This window comes from Gorilla gorilla, chromosome 19 (assembly GCF_029281585.2).
Source record: "Gorilla gorilla gorilla isolate KB3781 chromosome 19, NHGRI_mGorGor1-v2.1_pri, whole genome shotgun sequence".
Classification (NCBI taxonomy): domain Eukaryota; kingdom Metazoa; phylum Chordata; class Mammalia; order Primates; family Hominidae; genus Gorilla; species Gorilla gorilla.
Window position 1 is genome coordinate 21,595,566 of NC_073243.2, and position 24,435 is coordinate 21,620,000.

A 24,435-nucleotide genomic window follows, 5' to 3' on the forward strand; every position below is an offset into this window, starting at 1 on the left:
AGTTCATTGCATCTGACTCCACTTGGGATTCTCCCCCTGCACCCAACACAGGCCCTGGCCCAAGGCAGGCACCCCGAAGTGTTTGTTGAATAAATGAATGAGCAAATGGGGGAATGAACAAATGAATGAATGAATGAAGTGCTTACTCCCTCTATCCCTTTCCCTGACCTCCCTCACAACTCCCCGCCTCCAGCCCCACCTCCACCCACCTGGCACTGGGTTTGGTACTTCTTGGTGGGCCGGCCCACAATGAAGATCTGGGAGGCAGGCAGGCCCAGCACACTGTAGACAGAGATGTCCTTCGTAGAGCCATAGGCCGCACTGATTTTGATGAAGCACTGAAACACAGGGCAGGCATAGGGGGAGAGTGAGGCCAGCGCACCCCCTGGAAAGCCTTCCCAGCCCAACCCCAGGGGGCCCCTGCTTGGGGACCCTTTATGTGCACTCTGGTAGACTCCAAGCCATGGGGCCACCCTGTGTCAGGAATGAACCCTCAGAGTGGCTGCCCCTCCCTGCACCCCAGGCCCAACCCAGGTCTCTGCCCAGTAAACAGTCGTGACCACACCATTTACCGGCCCCGCCTCCAGCAGCAGTACACTCAGGTTAAGTAATAATGAAGGCAAGCGTTCCTTTGTGGATAAGGAAATTGAGTTCCAGGTTTCTGGCTCACAGGGCCAGGACTGGAGGCCAGTTCTGCCTGGCTCCTGATCCTGTGCCGTCCACACCGCTCCACACTGCAGCTTGCCATGTGCCCACTGCCTCTCACTGGCTGGTGTGATGACCGCCCCCCTCCCCGACCCCAGAATCCCCAATTCAATTCAGAGAACTGCACAAGGTCCGTCTTGCTCCAGGGGCACTTCCAGACCATCACCCTTCCCTCCCCTCCCCAGGATAAACCCGATCAAACTACCTCCTCCTGTGATGTGCTCGCCACCCAGCTGCCCCTCACTGTGTGCCTCCTGTCACTGTCATCCTCTTTTTCTCCCACTCACACTCCTCTCAAGCCATTGGAGACTTTGGTCCTGGGTCACAAGCTTTCCTTCCTGCCAAGCCCCACCATCACTGGGATGACCCACAGTCTGTGTGACGTGAAGGATCTACCACCTCCCACCCGGCCTGGCAGCTTTGCACCTTCTTTCACGTCAGTGGCCGTCACTTCCAGGACCAAACTCAGAACCTGCCCCTCTAACTGTGAACTTCCTTCCACACGTCCGCTCCGCTCAGGGCTTCTGCCCCCTCCCCACCACTTCTCGGCCAGCCCCCACCTGGCTGCTCTCAGCCTTACTGACACTTGTCTTTTCTGCACCAGCCCTGCTGCCTCACCCCTTCCTCATCCTGCCTGAGTGACCCATGGCATCCCTGTGTCCTTGCCTCCACCCCAGATTCTCTCACCCCTTCATCCTCCTCCCACACCTGCCTGGCCAAATCTCAGCCCTGGAAATTTTTTCCACTATCCACCTTGTGTATTTGTACATGCTGCCCACCGAGAGCTGCTAAAGAAACAGAGCCACGCAGCTCTCACCTTCCATCTTCTTCCTGTCCTTCCCTGAGCCCTACCCCATCCTGCAGGTGACTGCCTTCGATGCTGGACCAAGGAGAGGGCTTCCTCAGCCCACTGCCCCTCACCTCAATGGTTGGTTTATTCCCACCTGGCCTTTGGCTCAGAGGATGGAGCAGCCCCTCTTCATCTGGCCCTTCCACCTTCTCATTCACCTGAGCTCACTCCTATAACTTGGATCCTCCAGCTCTGGTGGCCCTGCCTACCTGCCTTGTGACCCTCCCAGCTGACACCCACTTTCTCTGCTCCTCTCCCTACTACTTTTGCCCCCTTGTCCTTCCGAATTGTCTTTTCCTCACAAGGTCATCTGGTGGCCAATCTTTGTCTACCGGACAGTTCTCAGCATCCCACACCCTTGGCAGAAGGGGCGCTATCTCCTTGAAGCCCTCTCCTCCCGATACCTGTAGTCTCGTCTCTCTCTCCTGGTCCTCCTCCCCCTCACTCTCCTCCTGGTTCCTCAGCTGCTCCTTGTGCTGCTCTCAGTGGCCCAGCACAGCCTCTTCTAACGCCTCATCTCCCGTCTCATGGCTCCACTGATCCGCCTCGTGCATCTGTTTCCCAGTCTCCACCTGCAGCCCAGAACTACCCTAAGCCATATCAGGTCCCGTGGCTGTATCAGCCTTGACGTGTGCACAGCTGAGCTCATCTCCCTCCAGCCTGGTCCTCCTGTCATGTCCCCTCTCATTCACTCACTCATTCATTTATTCATTCTACCAACATTTATTGAGTCCCTACCATGTGGCATCATCACCCCCAATGCAGAAGCTATATTGGTGAGCAGAACGGACAGGATCTGCCTCCATGGAGACCTTGGTCAGGTGTGTAGCACCTGGATCCCTCCTGGTCACCCAGCACGGGCATCTTAGAACTCCTCGCTCCCTGCGTCCAACCATCCCTGAGCCCCGACTATTCCACCTCCTAATCCTGTCTATGTTTTTCTCTCCATCCCATACCCATCATTGCCTGGATTATGGTCTTCCTGTCTTTTGCTTGGGCAACAGCCCCCTAACTGGCCTCCCTGCCTCCAGTTTCTCCTGCCAATCTGTTCTCCACACAGCCACCAATGGGCTCTTTCTATAAGCCAAATTAGACACTGCCACTTCCCTGCTTTAAACTCTTCCGTGGCTCCCCGTGACCCTCAGCAGAGAATTTATGATCTTGGCCTGGTTTCCAAGGTTTTCAAGATTTGCCAAGTTTGGGCCCCTGATAACCTCTGAGGGCTCAGCTCCCACTTGTCCTGGGTCTAACCCTGCCTGCCCTTATCCCAAACCTGGAACATCCCAAGCTCTCTCCTGCCTCCGTGCCTTTGCACATGCTGTTTCACTGTCTACCTGACAAATTCATGCTTCAAGACTCAGCTCAAAAGTTACCACCTCCTAGCAGCCTTCCCTGCCCTCCCTGGACAAACTGAAGTCCTTTCTCCTCTGTTTGCTAAAAGGACCTTTTTCAACCACACACCAGTAGTTGTCAATTGACATGTCCTTCCTCCTCTAGATCAGGGATTTGCAGACTTTTTCTTTGAAAGGCCAGATAGTAAATATATCAGGCTTCGCACTGTGTCACCACTACTCAATTCTGCTGTTGTATTGCAAAAGCAATCATAGACAATACGTAGACAGATGAGCTTGGCTGTGTTCCAATCAAACTTTTTTTATTTAGAGACATTGAAATTCATGTAATTTTCATGTCATGAAATATCATTCTTTTGATTATTCTCTCCATCCATTTGAAAGTGTAAAAACCATTCTTAGCTGACCAGTCATATCAAAACAGGCTGTGGGCTGGGTTTGGTCATTATATGTCAACGCCTATTCTGCTCTAGGTCAGGGATTCTTGATTAATCTTTCTGTGCATCAGAATCCCCTGGAGGGCTTGTGAAAAGGTTCCTGAGCCCCTCCCCAGAGTTTCTGATTGAGTAGGTCTAAGAGGGTGGCAGAAGGAAGCAGGGCAGATAATTTGCACTTCTCCCGAGTTTCCTGGTGCTGCTAGTGGGAACCATAGCTTCGGTCATGGAAAGCACATCTGGGTCACAGAAAGCACATCCGGGTCACGGAAAGCACATCCTCTGCCCCCCTGGTTCTGTTTGTCTCTGTGCAGCCCCAACAAGCACAGAGTAAGGAACACAATCGGCACTTAAATGTTTATTGGATGAATGGCCAGATGTAGAGACAAGAGTCAGGAGATAAAGGACGAAAGTCTGACTCAGATCTAGAGCAGGTCCCCGGAGCCTCACCTTTCTCCTCTGTCAACGACGAGACTAATAACCTACCTCACAGGGCTGCTAGAGGACCCAGCCAGATCCACGGGAATGGGATTTACAGACTGCACATCACAAGGCCCCACCCGGGAGGAGAGAGATGGGGAGCGGTGGAGAGGAGGGCTGCGCTCTCAAGCCACAGAGTCCCCACCCCGGGCTGGCCACTCACCTCCTGCATGAGGTTGCGCAGGAAGATGGCCTTCTGCCGCAGCGGGTCATGCACCAGCCCGTCGGAGAAGAAGATCATGCCCTGTGGGAAGTTGTGCTGGGACAGCCACGACACCACCCGCTGCTTCTGCATGTCCGGCCGTCCCGTGATGTAAAGGATCATGTAGCCCAAGTCCTGCCAGTGCCTGGCGAGATGGCATGAGAAGGGTCCAGCCCTGCCCAGTGCAGGCCACCTGATGCCCAGAAGCCTGCCCTGCCCGCAGCTGCCCTCCTGAGACGTCAGAGGGACGCGTCTGAGGCGTGCTAGGGAGAACAAGGGGGACCCCGAATCCCCTCTCTGGGTTGAGCCCTGGACATCTCCCCTGGATCAGGCCTGCAGATGCCACAGGCCCATATCCAAACTCATCTCCTCACCCCTGCCCCTCTGCTCACAGCCGCTTCAGAGTCAGAGACAGGCACCTTTCATTCTTCCCTGTTCCCTGTGCCTCCCTCCTCCTCCTCCTCCAGGAAGAAAGCCTTTCGCTTTCACCAGGCCAGACTCTTTAACCCTCCCCAGCCCTCTCACTTAAGCCTTGCTTCTCATCCTTAGCTCGGGCCCCATCTCTCTCCTGGGCCACTACAAAAGCCTCCTGGGCGGCCTCTTTCCCTCCACCCCTACTCCTACCCACATCTAACCTGAGCCCCGTAACCCTGGGCAGATTACTCAACCCTCCCCAACCTCCCAGGGTTTCAGTTTCCCCCTCTGTAAAATGGGCATAATAATATGAACTACCCCACAAGGTTGTCCTGAAGACGAAAGGAGTTAATCCCAAACATGCATAGCAAGGTGGTATGCTTGGTGTGGCTGGCTTTATTATTATCCTCTGCAGTGTTTCCATGGTGATTCCTGTACATCGCAAATCTAACCCCAGCACTCCTCTGTCTAACAGCATCTCCGGCTCCCCAGCACCCTGAGGTAGAGCCTCAAGGCCTCTCTCTGCCTCTGTGGCCATGTCTCTGCTCTGCCTTTGCATATGGGATCTCTCCAGCCCACCCAGAGCTGCTTTGCTGCCCCCTGAACAAGCCCTTGGCTCTTCTGCTGCACAGCACTCCCCTAGACAGCCCTTATGGCTCCATCTCCTGATATTCCCATCTTCCATCTTTCAAGACCCCCCTTCCTCCAGGAAGCCTTCCCTGCTTCCCAAGCAGAATCAGCCTCTTTCCTCTGTGCTCTCACAGCGCAGTGGGATAGCTCTGGTTGGCTGACTTCACACAGAATCCTGGCTGCAAGATGTCAGGTAAGCCCAGACCTGGCTGGGCACCTTTATGGCACCTGCCACCAGAACCAGCTAACAGAGATGGGGAGTTCTAAAACTGAATGATGATCTGAGGGATCTGGGGATGCTCTACACAAACTCAGGGGTGCAGGGATCACCCCTAGGGATTCTGGTTAGTTCTGATGTGGGGCCCAGTGATGTGTTTATGAAAAGGGGAGTTTCTGATGACTGTCGAGGTTTGGGGAGCACCATGGGGAGCACCCTGGAGCCCATGGAAGGCAGTGGGAGGATCATGGACCCCCAGAGAGGAAGGACCACAGCCTCCCCTTCCCTGCAGTGGGAGGGGGACTGTGATGCAGGAGGGATTTGTTGTAATGGCAACAAATGACCTAGCTCTACAAGGGGGAGGCTGGCCCCCTGAAATGGGCTTCAGCCTGTCTAGGCCTGTTCTTACGGAGCTGCTGGGCATCTTGAGGGCAGCAGTCTCCCAGGAGCCCAGGAGCCAGGCCCGTCTTCTCTCCCCAAAACCGTCACTGTTACTGGGGTGAGGCAGGGCAGTCTCCAGCCCCCAGGAACTTCCAGTGCCTGGCATCTGTCCTACTCTTGAGGTTCTGATCACTTGGAGTCCTGGGTTACAGTTTCTCATGCCTGTGACTTATTTTCCCCACCAGACTCTGAGTGTCCTCCAACTTAAGAGCTCGCTCTGCATCAGTGCCCAGCACACAGCCTGGCCACAGTGGGCCTCAGAAAGCAGTGGATGCGTGCACGAGTGGAGGGAGGGAGGCAGGGAGGGAAGGAAGGAGGGAGGGAGGGAGGGAGGGAAGAAGGAAAAAAGGAAGGAATTGAGGGAGGGAGGAAGGAAGTGAGGGAGGGAGGGAGAGAGGAAGAAACAGACAAGCTGAGGTCTAGAAAGCAGGAGAAATTTTCCCAAGGACACTCAATAAATTACTGTTGGAGGTAAAGCCAGGGCTTCTCAGCTCGCAGCCCCAGAGACCAGTAGAATTCCTAGAGCAAATCAGAAAAACAACATATTTCCCCCAGGGCTGCTGGCTCCTGCCCCCCAGGGAGATATAGCCCTCGTGGAAGGTGGCACTCACCGGACAACATCCACTGCACCCGGCCGGACCTTGGGGTCGCTTCCCATGATAGATACGCTGGCCGCGAAGGACCCGTCAATGCTGAACACTACGCACTCCATGCCCCGGGGCAACACCGTGAGGTAGCTCATGGCACAGGTCTGGTCGCCCCTGAAAGAAACCTGCCTGTGGTCAGCCGTGAGGTCAGGGTCAGACGTTAGCCGGAATCCAGAGGTCAGCCTGTAGCTGCAGTCAGAGCTCAGTCTGGGTCAAGGTCAGAGAGCACCTGGGTGGCATCTCCTGATGCCATGGCTGGTGACCTCTCCCATCCACCTCTGTCCATGCAGACAGAGATGGGGGCCCACAAAGAACCCCAAGGACCCCATCTTCTAGACAGGCCTGGCTGGAAGGGCCATAGAAATGAGAGAAACCACGCTGAGAATGGCCCCTGGGTCTTACCTGACGACCATCTTCACGGGATAGACGCCAACCCCCAGGCGCCGGGGCCGCGGCACATTGTATGTGATGCGACCACTGCTGTTGGTGATCTCTGTGTCCAGGTGTACCCAGCGGCCTGAGGATGGCTCTGCCATTACTAGGATGTCCACCTGTGGCAGTGAAGGGGGTCAAGGACTCCCTGAAGGCTGAGGGGGCTACAGGCTTGGAAGAGGGGCTGGGCAGGGGAACTCTGGGCTGAGGTCCCTGCCTGACATTCCCTGGCTCCTGCCAGCCTGGCTCCTCATTTGTCCTTGGATACTCCGAGCCCATCCTTTCCTCCTTGCTCACCCTTCCCGGCCCACCCAAGCAGGTGGGTAGCTCCTGGCCCTGTGCTTCCACCCCAGGCAGCTCGGCCCTCTTGACACCCTCACCCCACATGCTATGTGGCTCCATGAGGCACCTGGTGCAGGTGGAGTGGCTGAGGAGGGGAGGCCCAGCCCCAGATACCTTCTCTCCAGTCAGAGCCACCATGTCGAGGGGCCCGTACATGAACCGCCCCACCAGGACCTGGGGGCCATCTTCAGCAGCAATCACATCATTGGCCCGGTGATTAGCCGTGACATTCTGGAAGGACAGAAAGAAGCTGGCTCAGCCCTTGCAAAGGAGGCTCAACCTTGCTTTATCATTGCAGTGTTCCTCAGACTGGCTGGAGGCATATCAGCTTGCTGAATCATGTCTCTCTACTAACTTCTGCTAGAGTTTCAGAGATGTGTTCCCAGGCAACGTGTGAGAAAAACAGACCGTGAGTCCCCCAAACGCTGTCTTCAAGGTGCACAGGGCTTCCTGCCATTGTACGTTCTCTGCTTTTGTGTTTTTTGTTTGATTGATTGTTTGTTTGTTTTGTTTTTTGTTTTTTGTTTTTGAGAAGGAGTTTTGCTCTTGTTGCCCAGGCTGGAGTGCAATGGCGCAATCTCGGCTCACCGCAACCTCCCGGGTTCAAGCAATTCTCCTGCCTCAGCCTCCTGCGTAGCTGGGATTACAGACATGCGCCTCCATGCCTGGCTAATTTCATATTTTTAGTAGAGATGGGGTTTCTCCATGTTGATCAGGCTGGTCTCGAACTCCCGACCTCAGGTGATCTGCCTACCTGGGACTCCCAAAGTGCTGGGATTATAGGCATGAGCCACCGTGCCTGGCCCGTTCTCTGTTTTGACTCTGCTTGGCCCTGAGGGGACAACTGGCCTCACAGCCTGTCCTTATCTTCCAGATCCCTGGGCTGGAAACTGCCTGGTCACTTTTGGTTCTTTCTTCTACATCACAGCTCACATCCAACAGATATTTACTATCTGTCTTTTTTTTTAAGATAAAATTTCAAATGCACAAGCATAGAGAGAGAGAAGAGTGTAACAAAGCCTCGTGTTCCCGGCACCTGCTCCACCACTTAGCAACAAACTCATGGCCATCCTGGTTTCATTCTTCCCTTGCCCAATTCCCCAGCCTCGGCCCCAGCCCCACCGGGATTATCCTGGAGCAATCCTGGACGCTGTGTCATTTTATCTGTGACTGTCTCAACCTCCCTATTCTTCTTCATTTATCAATGAACTGGTTTCAGTTCATTCTGCAGCCTGTGTTGGCCCTGACCAGCCCCCACTCCCAGCCTGGCCTCCAAGACCCCAGTCTCTCAATCTAGTGACCACTCCTTTACCGCATTGGCCACATCTTCATCTCTCGCACAGCCACATCGCCTGGATGCTGCTAACAGCTCCCTAATGGAGCTCCTTCCTCAAAGGCAGTCCCTGCAACAGATCCTCTGTCTCTATAAAGCACAGCTCTACTAACACCTTCCCGGGATCCCCAGTGCCCTCTGCGTAGAGTCCAGAACCTGAGCTTAGCTTTCCAAGGCTTGCCTGAACGACCTCTTCAGTCTATCTCCTGCTGCTCCCCATCCACACCTTCTGGTCCTTTCTGCCAGGCTCTGCAGCAGCCTCCAGGCCTTTGCTCACACCGCTGTCCCGCCCCCCACACTGGCTCTAGATGCCATCCCTGGGCCTGGCCCTCTTCCCCCACATTCCAGCCCATTCGCTATGACTAGACTCAGCGCCATCATCGCCAAGAAACTCTCCTTGGACTCCTCAAAGACAGGTTCTCAACCTCCTTTCAATTCCCATGCATTTTAATTCAATCCAACAAATATCTGCAGACACCTCATCTGCATGGGGTCCCTGAGATAAACTGGTCGTGGGCCCTGCCCTGGAGACACTCAGCCAAGTAGGGAACGCAGGCCCCCTTACAGGTGCACTATCAGGGGAGAGGGAGCAGCTGGTTCATGAATATAAGCACCTGAAAAGATCCGGCATCCCGAGTCATTAAAGAAATGCAATCAAAACCACAATGAAATACCCTGTCACACCCACCAGGATGACTAGAATCAAACAGACAGATAATAACAGGGGTTGCTGAAGATGCGGAGAAATCAGAATCCTCATACATTGCAGTGGGAATGTGAAATGGTACAGTCACTGTGGAAAACAGTCTGGCAGTTCCCTATATGATTAACCATAGAGTTAACATTTGATACAGAAATTGCACTTCTAGGCATCTACCCGAGAGAAATGAAAACACGGGAGAAATGAAAAACACAAAAACTTATACATGGACGTTCATAGCAGCATTATTCATAGTAGCCGAAAGGTGAAAACACCAGCCTGGCCAATATGGCGAAACTGCATCTCTACTAAAAATACAAAAAAAAATAAAATAAAATAATTAGCCGTGCATGGTGGTGAACACCTGTAATCCCAGCTACTTGGGAGGCTGAGGTAGAAGAATCACTTGAATCAGGGAGGGGAGGTTACAGTGAGTTGAGATTGCACCACTGCACCCCAGCCTGGGCGACAGAACAAGACTCCGTCTCAAAAAAAAAAAAAAAAAAAAAAAAAAAAAGCAGGTGAAAACAACCCAAAAAATGTCCATCAGGTAGTGAATGGATAAGCAAAACGTAGCATCTCCATACAATGGAATATTATTCAGCCTCAGAAAGGAATTTCTGACACAGCGACCACTTGGATGAACCTTGAAGACAGTGCACTAAGTGCAAGAAGCCAGACACAAATGGTCACATATTACATCATTTCATTGAAATGAAATGTCCAGAATAGGCAAATCTGCAGGCACAGAAAGTCGATTACTGATTGCCTGGGGCAAGTGAGGGAGTGTCAGCTAAAGGGTACAGAGCTTCTTTTTGGAGGTTATGAAAAAGCTCTAAAACTGACCATGTTAATGGTTGCACACATCTGTGAATATACTAAAATCCACTGAATTGTACTATCTAAATGGGTAAATTATAGAATATGTGGATTTTATCTCAATAAATATGTTTACCAAAAAAGAGTTGGTTCATGAAGGATTGATCTCCTTCTACCTTTTAGGACTGTTCTTGGGGTCCATGTCTGGTCTTTTCACCAGACTGGAGATGCCTACCATAGCAATGGTTGTGTCTGTACAACCCTGTGCTCCACTCTCTAGCAGAATGACTGAGACAGAGTAGGCACTGATGATCGTTTGCTGAGTGAATAAATAAATGTATGCACCTCAAACTCCTATTCATCCTTCAATACCCCACAGAGGAGCCTCTTCAGAGAAGCCCTGAATGATTTGCCCTTACAATCCTTCTTTCCATCTTTGTCTTAATCTGTACCTTCCTCTATCAAATATCACACCAGGCCATACTCAATGGTAAGTGACTGAGATCCAGGACTCTTTCTGATTCAAGTCCACATCTACCGTAGCCTGGCATATAGCAATTGCTCCATAACTGGTATCTCCTCACCAACCCTAGTGTCTTGGACTCCTGCCCTCAGGGTTCCTGTGGAACCAGGCCATGGGGAAGCAACTCACACACCCTTGCAGCTGCAGTGCCTGGGCTTCATCTGAGTGTGAACCCCAGCCTGTTTGGGTGCTGAGCTCTGAGGGCAAATTGAAGCGCTTACCTCCCATGCGGATGCCCCAGCCCCCGGGCCAGCCCCACCTCCCGGAGGACACAGTCCCAGCCGCATGCGAACTGAGCATGCACGCACCCTCAGCTTGACCTGAGTGCGCTTACGAAGCCACTTCTCCCGGGGGTTGGCAGGACTCAGTGCTGCAGGGTCCAGGCGGGCGCTTTCCTTGATGTTCACGCTCTCATAGCGCATTACCTGGCCAAGAGCCGAGCAGGACCCCGGTCAGGTCTTCTGGCTTCTCTGCTTCCCTCCCAGGGTGTCAGCGCCCACCAGCTTGTGGCCAGCTGGGCCCTGCCCCTGCAACCCCCCAACCTCACAGCCTGGAACCGTCAGGAGGCTGCAGACCCCGGGACCTGCATTCCTGTCCTGATAGCTGGGGCCAGAGCAGTCTCCCAGCTGGCTCCCTTCCTGAGAGAAGTCTCTGCCCCGCTGTGCCCAAATCTGGCAGCCACCTCTATCTGTCCCCACTCTCTGCCCTCCCTCTGATACAACAAGGTGGCCCTTTCTTAAGGCCGGCTTGAGTCCTGATCCCAGCCCCTCCTTGCTTCTTGAGGACGTTGCTCCAGCCATGCTCCCCTCCCAATCCCGCAGCGCTGATTAGACTCCCTCCGCCAGATCACTCTCCTTAGCATTCAAATACGTGTCATACTGCCCATCTTAAAAAATACTCTCTCGGATTCCTCATGCCTCTCCAGTGACTGCCACATCCCTGCTGTCCCTCACAGCAGCACTCACAGAGGACTTAGCCCGTATGCTGTCACCCCTTCCTCACCTGCCCCCTCTCCTCCACCCACTCCAGGCAGGGTTCTTCTCCATCACTCTACGGAAGCCATTCTTGCCACGGCCCCGGTGACTCCCACCCCGCCTATCTCAGGGGTCCTCTCCCTACACTCTCGGGGTCCTCCAACCTCAGGGATGTCCTCTTCTCTCCTTCAGTGGCTTCTCCTCCTCTCCCTGGGGGAGCTCCAGGACTCATCTCTGAACTTCCCTCTCTGTAGGAGCACCCTTAGTCTGGCACTCATCACCAGTTTTAAATGCCGTCCAAGCTCTGATGACACCCACATTTTTATCTGGAATCCTGATGTCTTCTCTAAGTTCCAGACTCTTCTACTCCCCTTCCGTCCCAGCAACTAAGAGGCAGCTCACACTTCACACACCCAGACGGTGGTGGATGTGCCACGTGGGGCACAGGTTTGGGCTGGAGCACCCTGGCCTGGGTGCCACCGGGCTGGGGACCCACCCCCAGCCCAGCACACTCTCTCCCACCCCCAAGAACCTACAAACAAAACTCACTTTCCTCCGCCCCCTGCCCAGCCCTGCTCTTCCACAGGTGCAGGACACGGAACCACCTTAGTCACTCAAGTGGGAAACAGGACGTACTGGGCTCCCGTCTTTCTCCTACAACGCAGACAGCCACAAGCGCTCTCACCGTAATGCAAATCTTGCCACTCTGTGGCACGTCCACCCCCTGTCCTACTCCAAGCCTCCTCTCTAAGTTGGGCCCCTGCACTGGCCTCACAAGAGGCCTCATGGTTCCTCTCCTGCCGTGAAAACAGCAGCCTCAGCCTCAGGGTTTCCTTCAAAAAACACAAGCCAGTTGCTATTTCTTCCTTGCTCACAGCCCTGCAATGGCTTCCCGTTGAACCCAATATAAAACCATACCCCTGATCTTGGCCATCACGGCTGTTCATGAACATCATGACCCCTACCAGCTCCCCAGACTCCCTCCCCACCAGGCTCTCCTTCTGGCACCAGCCTTTCTGCTATACCTTCTGTTTTGCAGACGAGGACATTGAGACCCAGTGGGGAGTGGGAACTGACTACTCCAGTCTCCAAGTTGAAACACTGGGACACTCTCCTGCATAGTTTATATTTAATTTTCTAGAGTGCACCATACCGTCAGCCACCCAGGAGCCAATGTCTTTATGAAGCCCATTCTCTGGTCATGTCACTCCCCACTCACGTAGGTGCTCCAATGCCTTCCTCATGCTCTTAGGATCAAGGCCAAAAGCTGAACAGTGTCTGCAAGAATAGCCTCCTCTCCAGCTGGAGAAGGGCGGTACCCCCTTGGGGTGGCTGTGGGCAGGCCCGTGACTGCGGCAGCAGTACCTGTCTCAGGATGAAGGCCACCACATCCGTGGACTCCCAGTAGCTGGCGTGGAAGAGGTGGGGCAGGGCCACGGTGGGGAAGGCCGTGAGGACATCAGGGCAGTACAGGGCATAGTCGATCCTCTTGCTTCCCCACCACTTGGCTGTGACTGTGGGTCGGAGAGGAAGGTGAGGATGCGTGGCCGGCCCGGGGCCTCACCCGAGGGGCAGCGGGGTCTCCCATTGCACAGACTGGTGGTGGATGCCCCACGTGGGGCACAGGTTTGGGCGGGAGCACCCTGGCCTGGAGGAGGCCTGGGGAACGCACTGCTCTTCCTCCTTCCTTCTCAAAACCCACCAGCCCTCCCCTAAGATGTGCGCACCAAGCCCATGCCCAGGAAGGAGGGCCAGACCCACAGAGACGTCCACAGTCTCACCCAGGGCTGCCACTCAGTGGCAGTTCCCAGTGGGCTCTGCCTGAAGTTGGCGCTGAGTCTATGTCTGGAAGGTTCAGCACTTCCTTAATGGTCAGAGGTCAGAGCCCTGTCCAGGGTCAAAGGTCAAGGCTCTGTTTGAGGTCAAAGCTCAGACCCTGTCAGGGATCAGGGGTCACTGCTCTCTTCAAGGTCAGAGCTCTGATTTGAGGCAGGGTCAGAGTTCAGGGCTCTGTCCAGGGTCAGAGGTCAAGGTTCCTCCAAGGTCAGAGCTCAGTTTGGGGCCAGAGTGAGGATTTGGACCAATGCCAGGTCTCCATCAGCAGACGCCCAGCTCTCTAAAGGCAGAAGCAAGCCCCCAGGACTTCCTTCACCTTCTCCCTATCCCAGGGCCTGCCCTCAGCAGCTCTAGCAGTGACCCAGCAACCACCCAGAGGAAGGTTCCCCTCCCCCGAATCCAGGCAGGGCCCCAAAAGGACCTCACTCACTGCGGGAGGCACCCACGGGTGCCATGCTGTCCGAGGACTCCGAGCTCTCGCTGTGGGAGCTCCCCTCGCTCATCCTCCGTCCTGGGCGCTGGAACCTCGAGGCCTGAGGGGGCGAGGCAGGGGCATCCAGAAGTGGTGGGCTGTCCCGGGAGCTGCCCTCCAGGAAGAGGGGGCTGTGGGTGTGTAGGGCATCAGCTGGAGGGGGAATTTCAAGGTCAGGCTGAGTCATGTGTCTCCAGCAGAGCTGCCCACTCAGTGCCAGCACCATGCTGGGAGGGAGGCTGGGCACTTGGAGGAGCCAGCCCTGGCTCTGCTCACTTGCCAGCCCAGCAAGCACCTGCCCCTCTCACTGTGCCCACCCCACCAGTCCCCTGGGCCTGAAGGGACCCCGCTGCCACCGCATATTGCCACATTTACCTCCTTGCAGCTGTGAGTTATGCAGACACAAGCTGGAGTCCCAGCCATCACCCCTACCCCCAATAAAGCTGCAGAGGGAGCCTCTGGGACGTTGCCCCAAAAGCACCAGCTGAGGTCCCAGGAGTGACTCATAGCCATATCCTCTCTTATCCAACTCCTCCCCTGCACCACAAAGAACTGAGGCTGCCTCTGGAAGGGAACGGGGACTCCAGCCTGAGAGCTAGGATAGCCTCAGGGGAGGGAGGGGAGTCCCGGACCAAAGAGAGATCCATGGGGGAGGGAGGTTTCCAGCCTAGCCGACCTATTGAAGCTCCAGGCAGGCAGGGATTTGGAAACAAAGGCTCCATTGAATTAGGGGTGAGGAAGGGATGGTTTTTAATCCTGAATCGGCCCCATGCACAACTCCCCCATCCCTGACGCAAACCTCTGAGCAGGCTTAGGCTAAATTTCCTCAAGTAGGGTGTGGAGCCAAGGCTCCGATTTCCAAGCTGCTGACTGTCCATTACAGGTCTCCCATCGACGACACACTCGGTCCATGCCCGGATCACCCCACTTGACCCTGGAGGCCACTGGCTCTTCGCCAAAACACCTGCCCTCGCTCCTGCTGTTCTCCCTGCCTGGAAGATCTGAACCCTCATCCTCTAGCTCTTCTCCACCTGTCCAAATGCACCTCCCCTGTCTGGACCCTAATCAAAGGCCGCCTCTTCCATGAAGCCCACCAGGATGGCACACTCTCTGCCCTACCCCTTCAGAGTCCAGGCTGGGCACTCATAAATAGATTGGAGCATGGATACCTGGACCTGCCATCAGGTCTGAAAGCTCAAGTGTTACACCAGCCCTGGCCACAGGAGTGTGTCCGGGAGCCTGCTGGGGGACACAGCCTGGGTCTCTGAGCCCCAAGATGCCTCAGACAGAGCAGGTGCTTAGCACAGGTGGGCGACTCTGAAGACAGAGGAGTCGGCTAACCTTCTGTTCTCACAGCCCCTGCTCAGGTGAGTCACCCTACTCACTGAGAGCTTGGAGGGGCTGAATGGGCTGGGGCCCCACCTCCAGCTCAGCACACTCTCTCCCACCCCCAAGAACCTACCGAGGAGGAGGGACTGCCCATCGCCCAGTGGGAACCTCTGGTAGCGAGGCACGCTGACAGGCGGCACCAGGTGGAACTTGGGCTCCAGCAGTGGCTCGAGCCGTGAGGCAGAGGGGTCTGCGCAATGGAAGAAGCTGTAGACCTGGCTGCAGGCAGGACGCACCTGGAAGCCTGGGGTGAGTGGGAAGACAGAGGGAAGCCCCTTTCTAGTACCTGCTCCCTGGGCCTTAGGAGGCTCCCTGGAATGCAGCCTGGAGTAGCCTACTCCCCTCTCAAGAGCCTCCCCGGGCTCCCTGCTCCCCACGGGAACAAAGCCATTACATTCAGTTTGTCTCCCCACCCAGGAGCGCAGTGACAGGCACCCAGCACTGCAGCCGTGGTGCACAGCTGCCCTTCCCCAATCAGGCTTGCAGCTTTCCTTTCTCTGAGCCTTTGCTCAAAACATCCCTTCTCCTTGTGGGCCCTCCCTCCACCATTTCCATGGGGCAACTCCTTTAGATTCTTCCAGTTTTCACTCAGTTACCACCTGACCTAGGAAGCCAACCCAGGTTCCTTCAGGCAGGTCAGCTGCCCCTTCCGCAGGCCTCAAGGCTATAAACACTCAGTTCCCAGGCCTGCTGCTAGAGTTCCAGGTTTGCCAGAGCTGGTGGAACACTTTTCTCGCTGACCAGCAGGTGTCTCCACTGAGGCATCCACCTCATCGGTGGGCCTCCCTGTCCTCCTAGAACAGGGGCTGGACCGTCCAGCATCCAGGGAGCCCTAGGGTTCATTAGCGACACTGAGGGCAGCCATGGGGTTCTGCCTCCTCGCCTCCATTTCTACCACTCACTTTATCTGTTCCATACTGTAGCTTGTCAGTAAGCTTTGGCCAAAAGCATGGATCTGTGGATACCCAAGGTGCCCTGCAGCCTCAGACGGTCTGTACTTCTGTCCTTAAGAGTCACAGATACCCTCCCCACCTCTCATGCCTGCTGGTGCCAATCGCCTGGTGTGTACATTTTAGAGGAGCAGGAAAAGGCACTCGAGGTTGCAGGTATTAGCCGGGCACGGTGGTTCACGCCTGTAATCCCAGCAATTTGGGAGGCCAAGGCGGGTGGATCACTTGAGGTCAGGAGTTCGAGACCAGCCTGGCCAACATGGTGAAACTCCATCTCTAACAAAAATACAAAAATTAGCTGGGCGTCATGGTGGGTGCCTGTAATTCAAGCTACTCGGGAGGCTGAGGCAGGAAAATTGGTTTAACCCGGGAGGCAGAGGTTGCAGTGAGCTGAGATAGCGCCACTGCACTCCAGCCTGGGCGACAGAGTGAGACTCCACCTCAAAAAAAAAAAAAAAGGTTGCAGGTATTGCATGAGCAAAGGCACCTGAGGTGGGCTTGGGGATATGCGGGGGTGGGTGGTGAGACCAACCTGGCAGCCATATCTGCCTCAGTACAGGAGAAGGAGAGGGTGGGAGGCAAGAGGTTGAATATTCTGTCTTCTCTTCCCCATAGGGCGTGACCACCAGACAATGGGGCCACAAAGCAGCCAGGGGCACTTGACATGGAGAGTGAAATCCATCTGAAGCTGCCTCACCTTCACCCTGTGTCAGAAGGGAAGCTGCTCCTCTCTCCCTCCTCTTCCCCACCCTCTCTCCTCTCTTTCCACCTATCTCAACTCTGTGACCCTCCCTGCCCCTGTCCCCGACTTCACTCTCCTCATTCTGAGGCCCTGACACGGTGGCCCTAGTGACGCACAGGCACCTCAGGCCCCAGCCCACACCATCCCTACCGTCCAGCCCAGGCAGCACCGTCCTCCGCATGGCCAGGACCAGGCCCAGTGGCGAGCCGAAGAGGAAGAAGTCGGACACGTCGAAGTCAAAGCGGCCCAGGCTGACCTCAGGGAGCTGCGGCCCCCCAGCCACCGGGGTCTCAGACTCATCCTTTAGCACGCTGGAGTGGATGCTGTGGAGGGAGGAGGACGCAGGGCAGGGCAGGTCAGGGAAGGACCGAGAATGCGGGAGTGTTCACACAGCAGCGCAGCCTGAATTCTGAGCGTGAAGTGCCCAACCCTCCATCTCTGGGGCGGGGCTGAGAGTCCACCGGCTGCACACCACCTACAGTCAGCACTGGCCACCAAGGCCTGGCTGATATTTGGCTAGAAAAGGAATCAACAAACTTTTTCTGCAAAAGGCCAGAGAGTCAATATTTCAGACGTCATGGACCGTGTGGTCTCCATTGCATCTAGTTAACTCTGCCATTGCAGCATAAAAGCGCCCATGGACAGTGATTAAATATGCATGGCTGGGATCCAATCAAATGTTACTTACAAAAACAGGCTGAGCACCTGCGGCGCCTGAGCATCCTACACACTGGCAGGCCTGCCTCGTCATGCTGGCTTTGTGATGGCCACGCTGAGGATTCCTGCACTGTGTACCAGACAAGCCCAGCCTGCCCAACACTCAGCTGGCTAACATCAGTTCTGTTCTGCTGGGATCAGGGCTTTCATCGTAACTCCTGTTCCAGGCAACCCGCAGACACAGATGCAAACAGCTTGGTCTCCCCACCCCCAGCCCCAGCCCACAGATGAAGCAGAGCTTAAGGAGAAAAATGTGAGACACACAGAATTCCAACCATTTCCAACCCAGGTGCCCACTGTCCTGGGAAGAATCCAAGTTACGTTCAGCCACAGACCCAGAGTAGGACACTGAGAATCAGAAAGAAACCTGGGTACCTCCCTGACCTTCCAGCCAGCATTAGCTACAGCTTAGAGTGAATCCATTAACTGAATGCAAAGCAACTAAACTACTTGAGTCAGAGGAGAACAAACTGTAGAAAGAGCTATTGAAATCATGTGGACAAGTGCCCCACCCTCAGGAGTGAGCGAGTCTGCAAAGTTGAATCCTCAGTCTCCGCACTCCCTCCTGCCTCTTGCAGTGTGAGCATCTCACAGTGAGATGATGACTCTGATGTTTAACAATACATATTTCATGTACAGCGTGGTCCCTAAACACACGCCAACTACTTAATTGCCAAAGAAACCACCATCTGTCCCTACACCAGAGGGGAAAGCTGGCTGTGTCAGACCAGCTCCTGGAAGCCTCCAACTTCTCATCACTCTCCAAATTTGGGGCTCTCCTAAAGGATTTTTCAAGGATGAGCCAGGACTGTTGAGATTTTTCACCTTGCAAGCCTCACTAGAAGGTAGCTGCTTTTCTAAAGGATCATCTGTCAGCGGGGCTTTAAACATTCAGAGATTTAAATGTGCAGAGCCTTTGACCTAATAATTCTTCCTCCAGGAATCCATCCAAATATAATCACCCTAATATATACATTAACGTTTATGCACAAAGATGTTCACTGTAGGGCTATTTATATTGCTAAGGAATTGGAAACAGCCAAAATGCCTAATTATAGGGATTAAGTAAACTGATATCCATTCATTCGACATTATATTGCCATTAAGAATATTTATCAAGTATTTTTAATTATATCAGGAAAAGATCACAATATAAAGGTTTTTTTTTTTAAGTAAAACGATCTTAAAAGCATGTAGAAGGAAACAGTCTCTATGTTAACAATGAGACTGTTGGCTCCCTCTGGGTGGTGAGATGATTATTTTCCAAATGTAATGACCTCATGGTACTTATCACTTGGGTAAGGAGGAAGGAGAAAGGAAGGAAGAAGAGAGCTGAGGAGCAGAGGAAAAAGAAAGAGACATTCCTTCCAATTTGGGTCCAAGTTCAATTAACGTGTAAGCTGAATTAATGTGCAGATAATGTGTTTAGCCCACATTGATTAACATGTCTCTTCTAGAAAGTTAAAGGGTAAACAGTTCTGTAGAGGAGCCTGCCTGGCCCATAAACAAAAGTGTGTTGGATTAGAAACATGAACTTGGGATAGGGAGACCAGAATGATGATCCCAGCTCTTCCGTCACTGGCTGCGTGACCTCTAGAAAGTTCCTGACCTACTTGACCCTCTCTTTCCCTATGAGAAATGATAACAACACACACCTCGGGTGACTCTCAAAACACAGTCACAGCAATTATTCCGCCAGGTTCTTAAAACCATGCAGTGAAGTAGGCTGGGCAGCATTATCTTTTTGCAGAAGAAAAGCCGAGGCTCAGAAAAGGACGACCATTCCCAGTCTCTCTGCAAGTCAGAGCAGGGCAGGGACAGGGAACCAGATTCCAGAGTCTCAGTACAGGGCCACCGACGAGTGGCTGTGGTCCCTCAGTACAGGGCTGATGGCAAGTGGCCTTGGTCCCAGCATTTCAATGCTTATCTATGGGCCCCCATGGAAGGGCCTGGGACATCTGACTGGTCACAGCCCTCCCAGTTGGCTCTAAGCCAAGGTCTTCTTGCTTCTGGACAGGGAGGGGCTACCTTGAGAGGAAGGCATGGTGCTGGGTGATGGCCTCGCAGTCATAGGTGGAGGAGTCGCTCTGTTTCCGCGGCAACGACCTCTTGGGCTCCTCATCCTCCAACCCACTGGAGATGTCAATGTTGCTTTTGCTGAGACGCTTGCTGCTGGCCAGGCTGCAATCTTCCTCCACTGCGACTGGGGTGTCCTTTGGGACCGAACAGGGGACAGGAGAGAAAAAGACTGTTGTCACGGGAGACTCTGGGGCCTTGTCTCCTCCCCCCAAGCACAAACCAACCCCTTCATCCTAAGATGTGAGGGGCTACCCTTCTTCCAAAAGACACAGGAAGCCACATTGCAATCATGGTAGGATTTTAGGCACAGGCTCTCTCCCGCATCTACCGGGATTGACATTCCCACTGGGATGCTGGATGGCTGTCGAAGGGGCCAAATCCAGCTCTCCAGGCCTCAGTTTCCACACCTGTCATAATAATCCCCTGCCACTCTTGTAGAATTGTGATACACTTCTTCTTCTTCTTCTTCTTTTTTTTTTTCTTTTTTGAAACAGAGTCTCCCTCTGTCACACAGGCTGGAGTGCAGTGGTGCGATCTTGGCTCACTGCAAACTCCACCTCCTGGGTTCAAGTGATTCTCGTGCCTCAGCCTCCCAAGTAGCTGGGATTACAGGCACGCACCACCATGTCCGGCTAATTTTTGTATTTTTAGTAGAGATGGGATTTCACCATGTTGGCCAGGCTAGTCTCAAACTCCTGACCTCAGGTGATCTGCCCACACTGGCCTCCCAAACTGCTGGGATTACAGGCATGAGTCACTGCGCCCAGCTGGATTATGATACACTTCTTTGTAACCTGGATGTCATGGTGCCAACGTGAAGAACCAGCACTCTCTCCCCGAGGGGCAGGCCCCTCCCGCGGTCCTGTCCCCCGGCTGTACCTGGGTGCTGCTGATGCTCCCCTTCCGGCTGCTGCTGGCAGGGCTGTCCCCTGAGGGCCCCGCACTGTAGCAGATGGCATCAAAGGCCAGGAGGCCCCCCACACAGTCCCCGATGAGACACACCTGGAAGAGATGCAGCTGGGACTGCAGGCCTGCCCACTGCTGACCCCTCACCCCCACACCCGGCCAGAGCAGTGCTGCCTCCCCACAGGAGAATGAGAAACTCGTCCTTGGGAGGTGTTGAGAGAGCCCAACTGGGAAGCAGTGTGCAAACTGGGGGGCGGGGGGGGGGGGGGTCAGGGTTGGCGTTGGCCCAGGCCAGCCCAAGGACGGGGAGTAGGCTACTCTCAGGGATCAGACTTGGGCTAGAGAGCAGCATGGACTCAGAATCAGAACTCAGACTGTTGGCCTCTGCTTTTCTATCTGTAAAATGAGGGCAAACTCAGAGATCTCAAAAGCCGCCTTTGGGTTCAGAGGTTTATTCGAGAACAGCCTGGCCTTGGCCCTTTCAGTAGATTCCAGCCTCTCTCCCAGGCCGGGGCCGGAACAGGGGAGGGGAGAGGAGGAGAGGGCAGGCTGTCCTACCTGCCCACTGAAGCCAATCCCATCAGAGGACTTCAGGAACTCTCTGTAGACCTGGTTGGCTCGCTCGATGACAGTGGCAACAGCATCCTGGTACTGCGGGGAGGAGATGGCCAACAGGGGAAGGGCGGCCAGAGGGACGTGGTCCTGGCTGCTGCTGAGGCAGCCCTCATCATGGCTGTAGGGGTTCAGGCTGCAGACAGGGGGCCCAAGGTGAGCCCAGCCAGGATCGGGCAGGTTGGCAGGTTTGGGGCTGAGGATCAGGCAGAAGAGAGCACATACTGGCCAGGAATTGGGCTCCAGGGACCCTTCAGGAAGACCCAGGCAGGAGCCTGGTGACACAGAGCACAGGCAATGTGGGGAGGAGAGGGGAAGAGGATTCACGCCTACACTGACTCCCTGTGTGTCCTTCCTGTGCTGGCCATGGGTGTGGGCCCTGGGGTCCCTGTGACTGCAGTCTCTATTGCCCTCTTCTGCATGGCCCCAAAGGACACCCCAACCATAGAGGAAGAAGTCAGCTGAGGAGCCAGCTAGGGTGGAACATGTCGGAACATATCATCATGGCAGACTTCCTGGAGGAGGTGGGGCTTGAACTAGGCCTCAAGAAAGGCTTTGGAGAAGCTGGGAAAGGAGGACAGAGGACATGCCAGGCTTGGGGTTCACATGTTGGCCACAGCTTGGAGCTGGGCACATAGCTGCAGACATGATGTTGTATTCATTGCATCACTGGGAGAAGATCAGAGCTTTCATCAGCTTTGCAGAAAGTTCTGTGACCCCAGAGGGGGCTGAGAGCCTGCCCAACAGTGTCCAGCCAGCAGACTGTCCAGACTTTGCATTGGCACCCACAACTCCCTACCTTCCCACTAGGAAATCCCCCCATCTCTGGGCAGCTCAGACTCACCTAAGACCAGTGCCTCCGAGTCACCTACCCCTGCCTCTGCCCCCATCTCTGCTTCTGTTCCCTGGGGCTTCCGAGCCAGATGCACTGTTGGACCTGGCTGGTCATGAAGGACCATAGAGGGAGGCTGGGAACTCTCCACCCCTGCCCAGAGCCTGCCCTTCCCCCTTAGCCCAAGCTCAGGCTGATGGAGCCCAGTGCACATCCCACTGGGACTCGACAGAATCTGGGGCAGGTGACAGGGCTCGAGCACTCTCAGCAGGTGGCAGAGTCCTTGTGGTGTACAAGGCTGGCCCTGTCAGCCATTCCTCATCTCCAAAGAACACAAATTAGAGGAAGCAGGCCTCGATTGCAGCCGGAGAGATTTTAATTAGCTGAGAAAGAGCTCCCTCCCAGCCGTGATTATGGGGTGATGAATGGCCCTGCCAAGGAACTGCCTGGGGGGAGAACTAAGCTCCCTCCCGCTGGCCCCACGAATGAATGGCCGGGCCATCTGTCTTCCTGGAGATAGGGGTGACCCAGCTCTGGAGGTCAGATGTCCTGGGGACAGGTAGAGGGGTTCCTGAGACGGATGATGAACTAGCACAGTGAAGTCCTGGACTATCAGAGTGACAAGGGAACATGCTGCGCCACCAGTTCAGCAGTGAGCAGGTGTCAAAGATGCAGATTCCGGGGCACCTCCCTCCTGAATCAGCCACTGCTGGGGGGAGGCCTGGACATCTCGCAGTTTAACAAGAATCACACCACGGATTTGGGCAATTAGCCAGGTTGCGGAATTACAGATCTTCCTTCCTTCCAACTCTGATTGAGATCTGCCTGCAATTCCTGTTGGTGTCCAAGGAACGCAGATAAATCAGAGTCTCTGACTTTCCCCCAATCCAGAGGGGGAAAAGGAAGGCCCAGGGAAGGGAAGGGGCTTGCCCGTGCTCTCTCCTGACTGGCTGGAAGCTCCAGGGCAGGGGACTTTGGCCCTCCCCGCACTGAGCCCTCCTCAGAGCCACAACTGGCTGAGAACATCGGCTCCCATTCTCCTGGGGAATTCGGAGTGCGGTGTGCCCCACACACCTGGCACCCTGCTGGGGACCTCTTCCCACCCTCCCCAGCTCCGGAGCCCCGGGGTATGAGGGCTCTGCCTGAGGGCTGGGCTCTGCAGCAGCCCCAAGTCTCTGGCGGGGTCCTGTGAGGGGGACAGGCAGAACAGAGGTGCAGAGGCCTCCCTCCTGCCCCTGACTGAAAGTTCCCAGCTTCCAGCTGCCAGCCCCAGTGATCTGCCAAATGCCTATAGGATTTGGGCCCTGTAGGCTTTGGGTCATTTTTGCACATATGCCTGCTGAGAACCCAGGTATCCACCCGGCCCCAGGCACCTACCTTTAGCTAGTTCAACAGGATAGGCAGGAGGGGAGCACTGCAGCCCTCAGTGCCTGGAGCAGTGGGTGGAGCTCCCAGAGGCCCCATACCCTGGAGGTCCCCTCAGTTTGTCCCCCACAGGTGCCAGGGCCCACAGTGGGCAAGGATGTGCCAGCGTCAGCAGTGAGCAAGCTGCCCAGCGCTCAACCAGCCCTTCTGTGCACACATCCTTCCCTCCTTTCTCCCCACCAGCTGGGTTCCCTGCTGCGAGTTGGAAGTCTCTCTCCCCAGCCCACTCTCCACCTGCAGAGAGAGCCCCTCTTCCAGCCAGGAGGAAGATGATGTGAGTCATGGCTAGCATCCCCGAAGCTGGCATCCCCACAGTTAGCATCCCCAAGGCTGGCATCCGCATGGCTAGTATCCCTGAGACTAGCATCCCCATGGCTAGCATCTCCAAGGCTGGCATCCCCATGGCTGGATCCCCACAGCTAGTATCCCCAAGGCTGGCATCCCCATGGCTAGTATTCCCAAGACTAGTATCCCCAAGGCTGGCATCCCTATGACTAGTATCTCCAAGGTTGGCATCCCCATAGCTAGTATCCCTGAGGCTAGTATCCCCATGGCTAGATCCCCACAGCTGGCATCCCCAAGGCTGGCATCCCCAAGGTTAGCATCCCCAAGGCTGGCATTCCCAAGGCTGGCATCCCTATGTGCTTTCTACATTCTGGACACTGTGTTGAGTGCTTCACACACATTAGCACACAGACTCTTCACAGCCACCCTGAGAGGTTATTTACTATGGCTACCTTCATTGTACAGATTAGGAAATTGAGACAAGGAGAAGTTAAACACCTTCCCCAGACCACACAGCCAGGACTCAAATCCAGGCGGCCTGAGAGCCCACACACTTAGCCGTGGTATGCAAAGCCAAAAGTCACTCCTCCAGGAAGTCCTCTCTGGCCTTTCTCAGAGAGCCCACAGTGCCCTGTTCCTCCTCCATCAGAGCACTGTGATATTAAGAGATAGGTAGATCAGATAGATAGATAGAT

The 24,435-nt window shown here is 54.8% G+C and overlaps 1 protein-coding gene across 2 annotated transcripts in view; it reads right to left on the reverse strand.

Moving 5' to 3' along the window:
- PITPNM3 (PITPNM family member 3) overlaps positions 1-24,435 on the reverse strand; it is a 105,961-nt gene that overhangs the window by 6,438 nt on the left and 75,088 nt on the right. For both annotated transcript variants that reach the window (XM_055367294.2, XM_055367293.2), the window contains 13 exons: positions 21,145-21,334; positions 20,560-20,682; positions 19,630-19,814; positions 17,035-17,207; positions 15,266-15,436; positions 13,762-13,956; positions 12,861-13,009; positions 10,830-10,946; positions 7,261-7,377; positions 6,775-6,923; positions 6,337-6,486; positions 3,985-4,168; positions 210-338 (listed from right to left, as the gene is read on the reverse strand). In XM_055367294.2, the coding sequence (XP_055223269.1) occupies positions 210-338; positions 3,985-4,168; positions 6,337-6,486; positions 6,775-6,923; positions 7,261-7,377; positions 10,830-10,946; positions 12,861-13,009; positions 13,762-13,956; positions 15,266-15,436; positions 17,035-17,207; positions 19,630-19,814; positions 20,560-20,682; positions 21,145-21,334 (2,032 nt within the window). The remainder of the gene's footprint in view (positions 1-209; positions 339-3,984; positions 4,169-6,336; positions 6,487-6,774; positions 6,924-7,260; positions 7,378-10,829; positions 10,947-12,860; positions 13,010-13,761; positions 13,957-15,265; positions 15,437-17,034; positions 17,208-19,629; positions 19,815-20,559; positions 20,683-21,144; positions 21,335-24,435) is intronic.